Raw genomic sequence first — 15145 nt, forward strand, 5'->3', positions numbered from 1 at the left:
ATCCTACACAAGAGCACTAAATGGTTAACATGATTGGAGCTGTGAAACAGTGCCAGCTAACTAAAATAGGGCAAACTGCAAGTGTGTGTGTGTGTGTGTGTGAGAGTGCATGAAACTTTCTCGCAGGCAGTGTGAATGTGAAGCAGCTTCAGAGCAGAAGCAGAAAAATGTGTGTGTGTGTGTGAGTGTTGTGGGGGGGGGGTCAGAGACAGAAAGCAGGTCGATGCTGACAGGCTTCCCCCGCATTCTCTTGGCAGCTCTACTGCGCTGCTTTCTGGCCTCCGAGCGGATGTGGTTCATGGTCAGAACGGGGCACGGCGGCGCTGGCCTTTCTCAGTGCGGCCGTCCAGTAGATAACGGCTTTCCCCAAGCTACTGCGCATGGATGGGAGGGCTGCACAGCTTTGAACTGCTGGTCACTATCTGGATCTTTTGTAAAAAAAAAATTATGTGGACGAGTGTCAAAGAAAAGGACCTTGATTAAGTGTATTTATTTCAGAGGAGAAATTAAACTTCTGATGCAGAAGTGGGAGACAGAGACCTACTATCTGGGCTATAAATAGTTAGAGATGGAGAGACAGTTCCTTTAAATGCGGGAGCAGAAATAAGGCTACTTTCCTAATCACTAGATTTTATTGCATTCGTTCTTGGTGATTCTTTAAAATTGAAATCGAAAAGCGTAGACTACAGTAGGCCATGACTGATACCCATATTTATGGAAAACAATTATGACCAATAAAGAAGTTGAAGCAGAAGCCAGAAGCAATGTGGTAAAGGGCTAATGAAGCTAGGGTGGACCTCCTCAATCACTTGAGTCATACCTGTTTGAAGAGCTGCAGATTTACAGCCATCTCTAGGAAATTCCTCATGGTGCTGGAACGGTGCGCCACAAAGCTCTCCTCACAGAAGGTGATAGGCTCTCCCTGGGGAAAGAAAGGAGGAGACTTTAATGGCAATCTACAGCCTGTGATTGGTCAAATCGGTAGCTTGCCCATATCTACCTTAACTTTCTATCTTCACCACAATTCATTGCAATCAATTACATCATTTGAGTGTGTCCTCAAGTTACATGAACAGAATATGTAAATGGCCACCATGAGACATTTAATTCACAGTCCATATGGGTATGTAAATAGGTATATTAATGTACATGCATATGCATATTTGACCCTTTGTATGATTTATTTGGGGATGAGATAGCATGACCTCTGCCAGGAAGCTCCTTTAATCTAATGCAAGGTTTTTCCATTTCTCTCTCATGGTGTTCAGACCCAATTATACATTCATTAAATTAACATACACAACAGCTAGGATCCTGTCTTAGATCTGTCAGACGCAAGTGTTAGTTGCACTGAGCTTGCTGCTGGAGATGCTGATGTGCCTTTGCCTTTACTAATAAAAGCTAATCTAGAAAATGAACAGAAGACGCGTTGTGAGGATCAATAACAGAAGCAGGCTAGGTCCACAGCTGAGTTTAATGACCTATATAGAGTAAGATGGAGATTGCCACCTCTTGCATGGAAGCTCATTATCATTTGCCTGCACTGTTTCATTTACAGCTCAGTTAGACTTCAATGCTTTTCTGAGCAGTTGGTGGGAAAGCATATGGATAAAGCATATGGATAAAGTAAACCATGTCAATACAATGCTGCTAATTATTCTATAAATATAAATAGACCGACAGAATAATGTAATTAAATATCTATTATTATTGACATATAGGAATATCTTTAATAAAAAAATAAAGACAAACCTATACAACATTACAATTGATATCATTGGAGAATGTTCCTTAAAACTGTATAAGATACTATATAATAATAATAATAATAATAATAATAATAATGAGCAAAAAATGATAACCCAAGACAACACTTAAGCACAGTATACTGATATTACATATTGTTCTATGTAATGCTCTATTCTTCAAAACATCATTAACTTAAATGCAAGGGTCTATAGGTGTCCCACATTTGGTGTTTCCATACATTAACTAAATAATCTAATAACTGCATAGTAAAATATTAGTTTCAATATTACAAAAACTGCACCAGGTAAATAGTGCAATATTGAAGATTTAATAACTGAATCATACGCCTGATAAAAATCGATTTAACTATCACTGAAAGAATTTGTTTTCAAAAATGATCAGCTCCCACAAAGTGTGTTTTTCTCTAAATTTATTTTTCTATAAAATGTCATCTCTGTTAATTTGTAAAGACTGCAGATACATCATATAATCAAGATATTTAGCTTGTATTTAAATAACAATAACACCTTGATGTTAAGAGCTCCACATACATGTTTTAAATATTACATGGGTGTGCCTTCAACTAACAGGAAGGTCTTTCAAATTCGGAGCCCAAGCAGAGGAGAGCGTTTCTTGCAGAAGAGAAAATGATTACAATTCTATAAAGATTTGATGCCGCCATGCTCGATTGAGACAGCGCTTTGAAGGTTAAGAGTTGTGCAAACCCGCCTCTTTTTTTTTTTTTTTATAAACACAAGTGTTTTTTGTGTCTGAGAAAAGTCAGCCTGTGTACACACCACCGCCGCAACATCAATTATGTATCTTCACGCTGTGGGTCTACACAAACCAATTACTCTCACCCTTTCCAACAAAGACGGCCATATTTGACAAACAGAGAGCGTACTTTGTTTTTACCCAACACTTGGCTTGGGACTGAAAGGCCCATTTCAGGAGTTGAGAAGGGCCTGAGAAGAATACAACGCCAGGCCTGAAAGGAGGCTTCAAAGAGACTGTCCTGGCTTTTCAACTTCTGACATTTGACTGATACAGACTGGCCCACCTTAACTCAGAGCCATTTCTCCTTTCTCTCCCCCAACCCTTTACTCTTCTCTTTGCTTATAGAGAGCGCTCTGCTTGGCTACCTTTGAATGGCTGTTAAAGTAGTGAGAGATGATATGTTTCAAAGAATCTTAACCTGTGGTCTGTCTCAGGTTTTCTCTTTAAATGCACTCATGGTAAAATGTACAAAAATATCCAAGTTGGTAAAATAAAGCATACTTGAGCCCTAGGCTTTTTAAGTAATCGTGATTTACTCATCAACAAATATAATACAAGTTAACTAATTCATGTTATGAGAGTGAAAATCTGAAATATTGGCCTATGCACAGGCTCTACATCAGGGATGCTCAGTGGTCTAACTGCTGTGCAGGTTCAGATCTTAAGGCAGTTATTATGGACGAAAAACAAAACAGAGAGGCAGTTCATTTTTGACATGTGTTTAAAAAGTAGGCTAACGTCACATTAAAAAAAACTAAAATGGCTAGTTCAAAATGAGTGAATACAAAGAAAACTCAACTGTGAAAATCAGACATTTAATCCTTTAAAGATGGAGTAAAGAATATGTTTTCATTTGTGTTGTTCATTTCAACTCTGTATTTTTGGTTGGAGGACCTCTAAGATTCATATTTGTGTTCCCCTGCCCTAGAGTTAATGGAGTTAACAGGGAGAAGAAGAGACTGGGGCAGAAAATGGAACCAATGACAGTCAGATTCATTAAAGGCTAAGTAAAGCAGGTTGCCTAATCGACCTATAGGGCTGCCCTATCTAATCAAATTGCTAAGAGTATCATGACATCACCAGCACATTGGCTGGACTGGGTGTTAAAGAAAAAAAAAAGTATAGATTGGTATCAGTGCTCCATCAAACCTATCCTAAATAACATGGTGTGATGTGATGTTGTTTCTGAACAGTTTGAGCAATATATCCAATTTTTTTAAATTATAATCATATGATTGGCCACGAGGGTCAGGAAATACTGGATGAACTTACAGGTTTGTATCTCAGGGCATCTCTGTAGGAGCCAAACAGAGCAGCCTGCGAGCGTAAGAAAGCCAAAGACACTCCGCTGCCTGTAGCTGTGGACTGCTTCTTCAGCTTACTCTTCAGATTGGAAACCTGAGAGAGAGAGAGAGAGAGAGAGAGAGAGAGAGAGAGAGAGAGAATAAAAGAGAGAGAGTTAAATTAGCACCTCTGAAATTGGTGGGGGAAGAGGCAAAACCATTCAGGGTGTGAAGTGTCACATTTGCAGGTCACCCCAAAAAAGAAGAGAAGGAGAAAAGAAATAAAGAGAAGCCTCTTCGCTCCCCTTGTAGCTTATCTGTTGTGCTGCCGAGAGCACCTGCTGCTCTGTTAATTGAGGCAATGGCAGGGTGTGTGGGGGTGGAGCTGCCTTTTTTCCCCCTTTTTTTTTTTTTCTTGAGGTAGCTGAAAGCAAAGAGACTTTGACAGGGCATCTTTCTCTTCTTCACCCCCTCTCTCCATCCTAAAAAGTATCTTGACACACATAAGCTTTAATTATATTTCCGTGCCACCAGCCCTGCTTTCAGTCATCTTTCTAAACTGCAGCGGATGGTTAAGAAAGCATAGCATGATTTGACTCGATTCAGAGGGCATATGGCATGGGCCGTTCATAGAAACATGAGGGAACGCAGCCTCTATTCACTTTTAAAAGGATTCATCATAAAACTGAGCAGTAAATTAATGGATTCACTATAAAAATGTATCAGGTCCCAGAAGTAAATCAGAGGATTCATCATAATAGGTTTTAGCAGCAAATCAATGAAATTCACATAATTTGTTACATTTAAGAACCACACACTTCTAGCAGTATATCAATGGATTAGTAATAAATGCATACCTTTAAGTTAATAAGGGAAATAAATACTATTAAAATCTATACACTTTCTAGCAATAAACCAATAAATTCACCATAAAATATTTACCAATCCTATGTCCAATGCCAAAAAACTGGTGACGTGTCTGGGTTAGGACGTATCTGAGACGCACAACCGCACCGTGGAAACGTAATGTGGTCAGATAAATCAATATTTTAAGCTTTTTTGTTTGGAGGGTGGGGGACCAGATTAAAGAATAAGGGGACCACCTGGACTGTTACTAGCCCAAAAGCTACTCATGTAAGGGATTGTGTTAAAAGTAACAGCCATTAAAGCTAAAACATACATACAACATACGCTGCCTTCAAGACCTCTTTTCCAAAGACACCCCATGGATAATGTTTTCAAAAGTCAATTATAAATAGATAAAGGATTTCAACGAGACAATGCCAATCTATTCTGTATGCATTACAAAGGCATGACTGTGGAAGAAGAGAGAGAAGGTACCCACAATAGAGAACGAGAAGAATTTTGAAAGGCCAAATGCGACAAGGTAGGCACTACATTTTACACCCCTTAAGGCTTGATTGCAAGATGAATGGAAAAAAAATGACACTTGCAAATCTTTATCATTTAGTATCTGGCAAGAATTGTTGCCAATATTTATTTTTAAAAAATCATGTGGAAAACAACATAATTTGGCAAAATAATTTATAAATCACTGCTTTTTTTTGTTTGCGTCCCTCAAGCCATTACCTACTTATTCTAATTTAAGGTTAAACCGATACAACAGATGCCCCATAACAAGCCCTATCAGTTATAGCCATTAGCCATGAATATAACATAGAAATGTATACCATTAAATCCATCATTTAGTTATTAACCAAATTTACCCATGAGTATCGCTAAGCCACTAATCCAGGGACTACTTAAATTCAACCCATGAATGTTTAAAGTTTTACTGAATTTAATAACGATGCTTGCAATGCATACACCATCTAACTAAAGACTCGTTTTACATTCCTGCATCCCGAGCTCAGCAGCAAGCATATCAATAATCAGTTTGACTGCGTTCATCAGTGAATATCAAGCAAGGACCAGAACCCTTAACTCTGTCAAAGAGACCTTGGAGTGAATACTAAACCAGGAGAGGCTTCATTCAGCATTCAGAGACGGCACTGCATCAAATCATTATTGACATTGTTCGAAGTGGATGATATGATGAGGGGAAACTTGGAAGAGAAGCAGAGTCATGCATTTGTAAATTCAAAGGACATTCACGCAGTGCTGCGCTGTTCATTCTGAGAGGGTTTTTTTTTCTTCCCCCACACTGTCTTTTTGTCCCATGTCTCTGTTGGGGCATTCCTTCCCTCTTGTAGCGTCCCCGAGCTGCCATTGCGAATACTCACAAGCATCAAACAGAAAGTTTAGCTCTGCTAAATTAACACGTGTCATCTCCATATTCACGCTGGACTAAGTGCTTTTATGTTTATGTAAAGTTGCTGCCATATTAATATTTCATGTTGATGCATTAAAGTTTTTTTTTTCTTCCTCCCCAAACAATCCATTAAACTGTCTTGTTTTTTTTTCCTGAAAAATCAAAGACAACAAACTGTCATTCACACACGGGAGAGCATACCCAGCAGGCAAGTAAGGAGGAGATGGAACAAGAAGTTATTGTGTTCATAACAGTCATCAGCATGTAAATACGTATAATGAGACAGTGTTTACTGTACAAAAAAAAAAGTATAACATAACGGTGCAGCAATTTGCAAAACTCAGACCTCCCTTTAGATTTTTGTCGATTTCTAGTCAAAATGACAATTAAAAAAAAGAGTTACACTTTTTTAACAGTAGGAAAAAGCAGAAAGGGTATGTATTAACTGAAGATTTCTCTGCTGTAGAGCTGAATCACTTGTAGAAATCCTAACATCGAAATATACCCATTTCAATACCCAGTGTCCACTTTTTTCCTTTAATAAAATACATATTTTTTGGAGATATTTCCTATGTCCTCTTCTCAGTAACCACATCTTGAGAGTACCACATTCTTTCAAACATGAATGGAGCTTGAACTGCTAAAAGATAAAAGCTTAAAGTAATATTTATCCGAAGGTGAAATCCCTATACATTTTCCCCCTTCTAATTATTCTTTGGCTTCCTTTGTTCACATTTATATATTTTGTCTTTTAACTAATCTCCTCAGAAATATGTCCTAAAAATGAAGGAGTCCTTAACTGTGTATTTTCACTGGAAATGAAAGTGTTTTCTGTCCTTCGCAGAAATCATTGAAAGTCTTAAATTGATTCTAATGCATGTATGTAAGTTGCTGTGTGTACCGCTGCTTTTATTTGAAAGCAGAATGAGTTGTGGCGGCAAGTTTCAAATTAATAATAGGGTTTTTGATAGTGGAACACACGTCTCATCAAGCATGCAATAACAGTAATTGATCTGTCAGACTAATTAACTATTATACTTTGAGTATCACTAACGAGACATGAGCAGGGGGGCTTCAGAAGGGAGCTTAACTCTACAGGTGATAAACCTATTTGGCAGTGACATTTTTTAGTGTAAAGTCACTCAGCCTATGATCTGATCAAAGGGAGAGTCCCCCATTGGGTCCAATTATAAGCATGGTATTGTAGAGGGGTGGGTAAAGAGAGAAAAGGGGGAAAGAGGGAGGGGTTGTGTGTGTGTGTGTGTGTGTGTGTGTGTGTGCTGGGGGGTGATGTTGAGTTATGATATTCATAATCTATGCAGAGAGGCCTTTCCAGTATAGGTCTTTTCCCCGTAGCTGTGATCTTTTCAATTTACATCAAGGGAGGATGGTTCGGGATGAAAGTGCTGCGTCCGACTCGTGGGGGTCCGCAGAGGGCAAACACAGGGCCTCATTAAACTCTACTGCATGGACTCCCCAACAGGGTTTGAAGTGCGTCAAGTAAAGAGCACAGGGTCAGAGGTGGCCCGCAAAACACATCTCCATTTAACTCACCAGCTGGAGATGATAATTAGCAGGTGTATCACTGTCTCCTTTTCCAGAAAGGAATGATGCCACAAGCCTCTCTTCTATGGTGGGCTGCTATTATACACTTAGAGCTGCGCCACCACATACACACACAACCACACACTTACGGTGCTCCAACAATGAGCTGTGTATAATCAGATGAATAACTTGTACTTGATAGTGGTTTTAACTGGAAATGAAATAAACAGTGGCCCCAGAAGAACACGTATTAGCTACATTAAAACATATTTTCATTGGTTGTTTCGTAAAGTGGCAGTGGTTGTATATAGAACAACGAACATGTGAAATTGATTCTGTGCCCAGATTCTTTACGATGGAAATTCTGCTGTCAGTGGTTCTGTAAAACCTTTTAATTTATGTATTTATTTACTTTAAAAAATAAAACTGGTTCCAACATAGCACCAACCAGCACATACACACTACACTGACCTCAAGGAATAACTTCAACTTAACGGCCAATTTGGCTGGAATTCAAACTGTAAAATGGTCTCTGACTTTTGCACAGAACTGAATAGTGTGTGTTATCATTTCCAGGCTCCAAATGCACACTTAGAGCTGACATACTTTACACACACACAAGCGCACACACACACCCCTTCAACACTGAGCTGTGTTTGCTCAAGTCAGTCCATCTAATTGAATTGGACAAGTTCTGACCACATATACACACACAATACTGCATAAAGGATTCAGCTCTCAGGGCAAATTCAACACGTCACCTATAGACTGAATTCTGACAGCTTATTTTCAAGGCTGCACACTTCACTGATACAGTAAACAAAAAAAAAAAAAGTGCCAGACACTACTCAGCAGCTGCTTATGTGGGTAGAGTCATTATTCTAGGGATGTGACAATTTTTTAAGTCAAATTCAATGCTTTTAACTAACTTTTTTCCAGATCATTATTCAGTTCCTGAGCACAAGACCACAATCCTGTGCACTGGTAGACAGACTCAATTTTTTTTCGGGATTAGTCTTGTCAAGCCATTTCTTAGGCATCATATAAATATAATACAATATCAGACATTTAATCACCCAATCAACAAACCCCACGGTCAATACCCAGCACTGCGCTGTGCTTAATGCTAATAAGATTCTTTTCAGGCTTGAGGTATTTTTACTGAAATTAAACATAATCAATTTGCATAAGACAGTAGCATATCAAATATAATGAGAAATAATTATTTTTCAAAATTCATTTCCAAAAACTAAAGCCAGAGTGACTGACTGGCCACTAGATCCTACTCCAAAACATCACGGAATATGTCTGGAATTTCTTGGATTGTGAAAAGCAGAAAATGCAGCCTATTATAATTTTAGCGTCTGGCGTTATGAGAAAAATATTTCTGCAGATTTCCAGGAAAAATGATTGCCCCGAAACAAAAATGGTGTTTGAAAATTATAGAAGCTGTAAAAATTTGGAGTCACTAATTAGTAGAAGAATCATATTAAAATTAGTTGCTGTGGTTCCTGTTTATTTTTCTCACCTAAATTTTTCCTGATGATGAATAAAGACCACATTGATGGTAAATTAAAAGAAGTGTGCACTCTTTTTTAAAATTATACTCAGTAGGGTGTGGCTACATGCAAAAATATATATCTAATTAACAGTATACCGTCTCTTTTAGGAAATGTGATCGACCTAGATGTCATAACGTACGATGTTATAACAGTTATCTCTGTACAATTCACTGACCATAGTGATGACATTAAACAGGGAAAACTCAATCACTTAAGCAACTTGAAATCTCCTAAAAAGCTTTATATAAATTGGAAAATAATTCAATGCAAACCACAGCAGCACTAAATACTGGCAGTGTGCTCATGAAGAGTGGCTGAAACTTTTTTGTAAGTCAGTGGTGATGGTGGTGGTGGTGGTGGTGGTGGAGGGGAGGAGGGTGTTTTGTTAAGGATTCTGTCCAGGGATGGAAAGCCGTGGGGATGCAATTAAAAGAACTACAAAGAAAAAAGGAATAGTTATGAAAATCTGCTGCTTTCTTTTGATGTGCGGCAGGGTGAAGTGTATACATACACACAAAATGAATGCACTATCCCTTCGAAAGAACACAAAGGCTGCTAACATTTCAACCGTAATAATAAAGGAATCCCTGACAAATAAAGGCCAAGCATGAGGAGCTTTACATTTCTTTTTAATGCAGATTGATTAAATGCCAAAAATTATAAACACTGCTTAACACAGCTGAGTTCTAAGGCTGCGAGAGACTGGTAAATATAAGTTGTGACAACTTAAAGAAAACACCAAAGGGACTAATGATTGAATGAGTCAATGTTTTCTTTGACTCAAGTGGAAAACACAAAAAAATGACCATTAAAAAAAATAACCCCCCTTCAAAAAATAAAAAAACTATCACCACAACTCAAACTCACAACCGATATAATCTAAATGTTACAACAATAATAATCCAAAAAATTTAAAACCCTGTCTTTTGAATCTGATAAGCATAAAAATCCTCTGGATGTGTAAATTAATGAAAGAACAATTCTACATTTTCTTTGGAATCCCATTCTAAAAATCCCATTTATTAATTTACATATTAAATGAGACTCCATAGCTGCATAAGACTCAAGACCTGTAAGATCACCACTGTGACAGTCTCTTTCCACAGGAGTTAGTTTTGCACAATTTGAACACCAGCTGTTCTTTACACTATCTGTTTTATGCTTTGACTTTGGACTTGTTCCTGCAGTGGAACGTATCATAAATATTCTTCAATATCTAGTTTTTTCTTGAAAAAAAATATATATTTGTAAATAATGGCCATCTTAATTGGATTTTAAATAAACAAAAACGGGAAGGATTTAAATATAATTAACGTGATATAACCGAAAAATATAGGAGTATGTCATGAAATATGTTTTGAAGAATATATACGGGTTTTTCTGTTGTGAGTTGATTTAGAGAAGTGTATTCTGGACACTGCGCCACACAGTGAGCTAAAACACTGAGGAGTGAATAACCACTCTTCAGTCAGAAGCTGGAGGACAGGATCCATTCATTTGTGCTGGGAAAAGTGCTATGAGAAATTGAGCAGGAACGACAAGAGATATTAAAAGAGGGAACTTTCCCCAGTCTTCACTGTAATTGTTCAACATGCTAGCTTGTATATTCGCTGTTGTTGTTGTTGTTTTCTCTCTGAGAAGAGATAACAAAACAAAAAAACAACACTGGAAGCTTTGCACAAGTCTCAATTAAACACCTAGCTTTTGATTTGCTGCGCCAGGTGATCTCAAAGGACGCACCTTCATATTGTACTTTCAATGGTTCATTTGTTAGCTTACATTTGGAGCCTTAATATACACGAGGTGGGTGTGCACACCCAAATTTCTACTCGTGATTGAAAAGCTAAATGATCAAATGCAGGAAGGATACAAATATGTGCTGTGTGTACAAGACACGCACAAAAAAGAATGTCATATGAAAAGCTACAGCAAAAGAGTGGGAAAAAGAGAAAAAATAAACAATGGAACTTTGTGCTCCTGTTGCTGGTAATAAAAACCAAAAGAATCTCAGAGAGACGTCTATCTTAAGCTTGATGTACGACCTGCGAACACAAGATCAAATAAAAATCAGACACAATTCTGAGCTGTTTGGTAGCAGTAATGGATTCATAATTTCCTATTTTTAGATTGTTTTAATGACTACAGAAGTAAACACCCCTTTCCCCGCTACCAAACCCCAATTATAAGTGAAAAAGGAAATGCAGCAGTTTCACCATTTCCAACAGGAGAGAAAAACACATCCTCTGTTGGTAGAGTGGGGGGTGGGGGGTGACAAGAATTAAAATAAATACATTAATTACATTTTTAGGAAATCAAGCTTTCCTCTCCCTTTTCAGCAATCTAAACAAGCTCTTAATAACTACTTCTATTTTCCTATTTTTATAAATCTTAATGACTGCGAGATGAAACAGACTTTCTGAGACGTGGATACGAACACAGGGAAGAGGAGTTAACCAAAGGAAAAAAATAAATTAATGAAGGATCAGTATAGAATATAATTTAACACCATTGTTTACTGGAAGGCTGCTATAAATTACCACATATCCATCCTAAGACTGTGGTACAACATAAAGTGTTCTCATTTTCTCCTTGTTATAAAAAAAGAAGTAGAAAAAAAACTAGTTAGAAAAAACTTGTGGAAAAACAGCACTGCCACTTTTCACTGTCAAGTCAAACTTTCTCAAAGCATCCAGAGAAATAAACCATGAAGCAAAGGGGTAATTAACACCGGACTTTCAACCCCGTCACATTCGGTGTTTTCAATAAAATTTAATGTCAAAAATCATTCTCAAAAGACTGCCATATCCTCTCCGAGCCACTCCAATTATTCTCTCTATTTGTAAATCCATAGATTCTGCATGGAACGGAACCGCTACTGGCATGGAAGCATTTGTAATAGTCAATAAATCTAAAATATTATGTGTGAAATTGGGGAAAATGGCCATTAAGCGATAGACAGCAAAGAGCACAGCATAGGGTCCCGTCTGAAAACAGGGCCAGGTAATGCAGGACAACTGTCACCTCTGACCCGTCTCAGAGCCGGACCAATGGTCAGACTCACCAAATAATAGAGACCACATGTCTGAAAAGTCTTCAGAGCTATAATTATATGAATCTCTAAAGGTTCAGCTTAAATCAATATGAGAAGACTACTTTAAAACAAAGACGAAACGCTGCGGGGCTAATTTTATTATATCTTCCTTTTTAGCAGTAAAACATATTGATTTTCTTTTGGTGCCAGCTAGATAAAATACTGGGGGAAAAAAAAGTAAGAAGCTACAAGAGTAAAATGATTTCAAAAGCAATGCTTATAATTCTGAACGGTGAAGCTCAAATACACATGTAACCTGAAATGTATAAAAGTGTGTTCTAATGTAAATCATAGTTGCTGTACTGATTTGCCAGGCGCTGGCATGTAGGAAAATGCTGTGTGACAGACAGTTTAACTAGCAAATGGAAAAAAAGAGACCTTGGGCTCTGCTCAATTAGAGCCTTTTCCTTTTGTTATGAATTTTAATATCCCCAAAGGTAAGATCGCCAGTAAGAAAGAAAGTAGATTTTTTTTTGTAGCGATAAATATGTTATTGCAGGTGACATCTACATTTCAGGTGGGGTAATTTAACATGATATGCAGAGCATGTTCTATCATTAGTCAATGAAAAATTGCATGAGAGGATCAAAGCAAACATTGTGCTGGCACTTAATTTATCAGAGGATGAAGACAAAGGGCTTTTTTGTGCTTTCCTCTGTCAGTTTCAAAAGACCTTACTCCTTTTTATGACACTCTCAGTTTGCAATTTAATTTACAAATGGAGCGCCGGTGCGGAGACAGAATCACAGAACGGTGAGGGCTTTTTTTTTCCTGCTTAGATAGATAGCAGCAGGGCTCCACTGATTCATATAGGAGCATTAAAACACACCCCCCAGTGGGCCAGAGAAAGAGAAGGGGGTGGAGTGGGGGGGAAACAAACAAATTCCTTAATGTTCAAAAGGGACAGATGACAGACATATTTCTGACCCTGACGGTAGCTGCATTTCCTGTTGCACTGACCGGTGTCACCACAACATTAATTAAAGGGAGAAGGCGCTGGCAGGTGGCTGGAAAGCGGCGACTGATAATTGGCCCCCTTCTCTCCCTGCGCCTTTAGAAAAAAAAAATATCCAGCGCGCTCTCTTCCAGCGAGACGTGCCACTGGGCAAGCAGAAAAGGCACGCTTTGTAAAAATAATGATTAAAATAAAAAAAATAAAAAAAAGAGGAAAAGAAAGAAAGAAAACGAGATGAAGGCTGGAAGCTGCGCATTCGCTGAGGCTCTGACGGCCAGTGAGATGTGCTGGCCTTTAAACGAGGCGAGACGAGTTTACCCAGCGCAGTTTGAGGATTTACCACCGCAGATACTAATGACAGGAGAGAGAGAGAGAGAGAGAGAGAGAGAGAGAGAGAGAGAGACAGACAGACAGAGAGAGACAGACACTAGTGCTCTTCTCTGACAAAAAGCTTTGGAGTGAGTGAGCAAGAGAATGAGGAAGACACTGAGGAAGCATGTGTGAAAGAGGCAGCGCATGTGTGCTTGTGTAGTTGTATGTGTGTGTTTGTGCGTTAAGGCTTGGAAAAACAAGAGAGAAAAAGCATCCAAAAGTGCCAAGTTTTTTGCTTATGTACAGTACTATGTACAACTTAGAGACCACCTTTTATTAAATATCCAGTCAAAATACCCATTAGGAAAAGGAGAGATCTGATACAACAAAGTCTATTTACATAAAGAAGGGGATAGTAAAATGACAGAGAAAGTTAGATAAATAAAAAAGATTGGATAATTGAAAAATGAATCAAAATGGACTCAACAACAATGCAAGCTATTTAAGATGTCCCAAATTCTGTCTAATAAATCCACAGGTGCTTCAGCTGTTTCCTTCTGAAGGGATGTGCAGCTGAAATGATCTGCAAATCGAACAAAGGAGCTCCGGATGCTGTAAGAACAAAGGACTAACCCCATGAAGCCAGACCTCAGTATTAGTAAATGTGTTAATGTAATTATTGTATAAGAAGAAGAAGAAAATGCAACAAACTTCTAAGACTAAACATTGGAGGTCTGGAAAAACCTAATGAGGCAACAACAGGACACTTCAAATATGTTTATATGTATTTTATATTATGTTTCCCATACACTGAAAAAACTATGTTGCACTTAATGGTTGTTCTGATAGGATATTTTCTAAATGAAGATGGTCTCTGTCTTTGGCACAGTACTGTACATGTATGTGTGTGTGTGAGAGAGAATTAAAGAATGTTCTGAAGGTCTGATAGCTGTGGACACTCACTACGTCACTGGGGAGGTTGTGCAGGTCATCTGTAGGGCTCTCCAGTGTGTTTGTGTCCACATTCAGAATGACAACATCTTCAAGGGACCTGCTCTTCACTCTCTGTAAGAACATATTTAGCAAAAAATTAAACATTTATTTTAAGGCATGGTGCGTTCTTATGACATGTTTGTGTTTAATGTAAATGTCATCAATACAGAACTATGAAGACACAAAATGCTAGACTACTTTCCATTACACTTTATGGCAACAACCAATAATCAGTAACTAATAGCTAATAGAACACTGTACTAGTTGAATTATAACAGTAAATAAACCATTAAAATACAGAGAGAGAAATAGTGCTGTATCTGTGTGATAATGTAACACTTTTTACCCGTCCCCATTTTTGTGTAACAACAATTAACACATGCTGTTTTTCTAATCGGCTCTGAAACATGAAGTGGCAGAGTCCATTTTAGTAGTAACAGTACAGTATTTGTAAGGCCACAGGTAGTCAATACCTGCACTGGATCATTATGAACATTTAAAGGCAATATCATAGTCATAGCTGTGACAGACAATGGTGTCAATCTGCACAAATGTTTAGACTTGATTGACATTTCAAACAGTATTTGTTGATGTATTTATGACAAT

General features: G+C 38.0%; 1 protein-coding gene across 2 annotated transcripts in view; it reads right to left on the reverse strand.

Annotated features, from left to right (window-relative positions):
• Positions 1-15145, reverse strand: part of dennd1b (DENN/MADD domain containing 1B) — a 97191-nt gene that overhangs the window by 20419 nt on the left and 61627 nt on the right. For both annotated transcript variants that reach the window (XM_066647387.1, XM_066647386.1), the window contains 3 exons: positions 14510-14611; positions 3799-3924; positions 821-922 (listed from right to left, as the gene is read on the reverse strand). In XM_066647387.1, the coding sequence (XP_066503484.1) occupies positions 821-922; positions 3799-3924; positions 14510-14611 (330 nt within the window). The remainder of the gene's footprint in view (positions 1-820; positions 923-3798; positions 3925-14509; positions 14612-15145) is intronic.

This window comes from Hoplias malabaricus, chromosome 16, assembly GCF_029633855.1.
Source record: "Hoplias malabaricus isolate fHopMal1 chromosome 16, fHopMal1.hap1, whole genome shotgun sequence".
Lineage (NCBI taxonomy): Eukaryota > Metazoa > Chordata > Actinopteri > Characiformes > Erythrinidae > Hoplias > Hoplias malabaricus.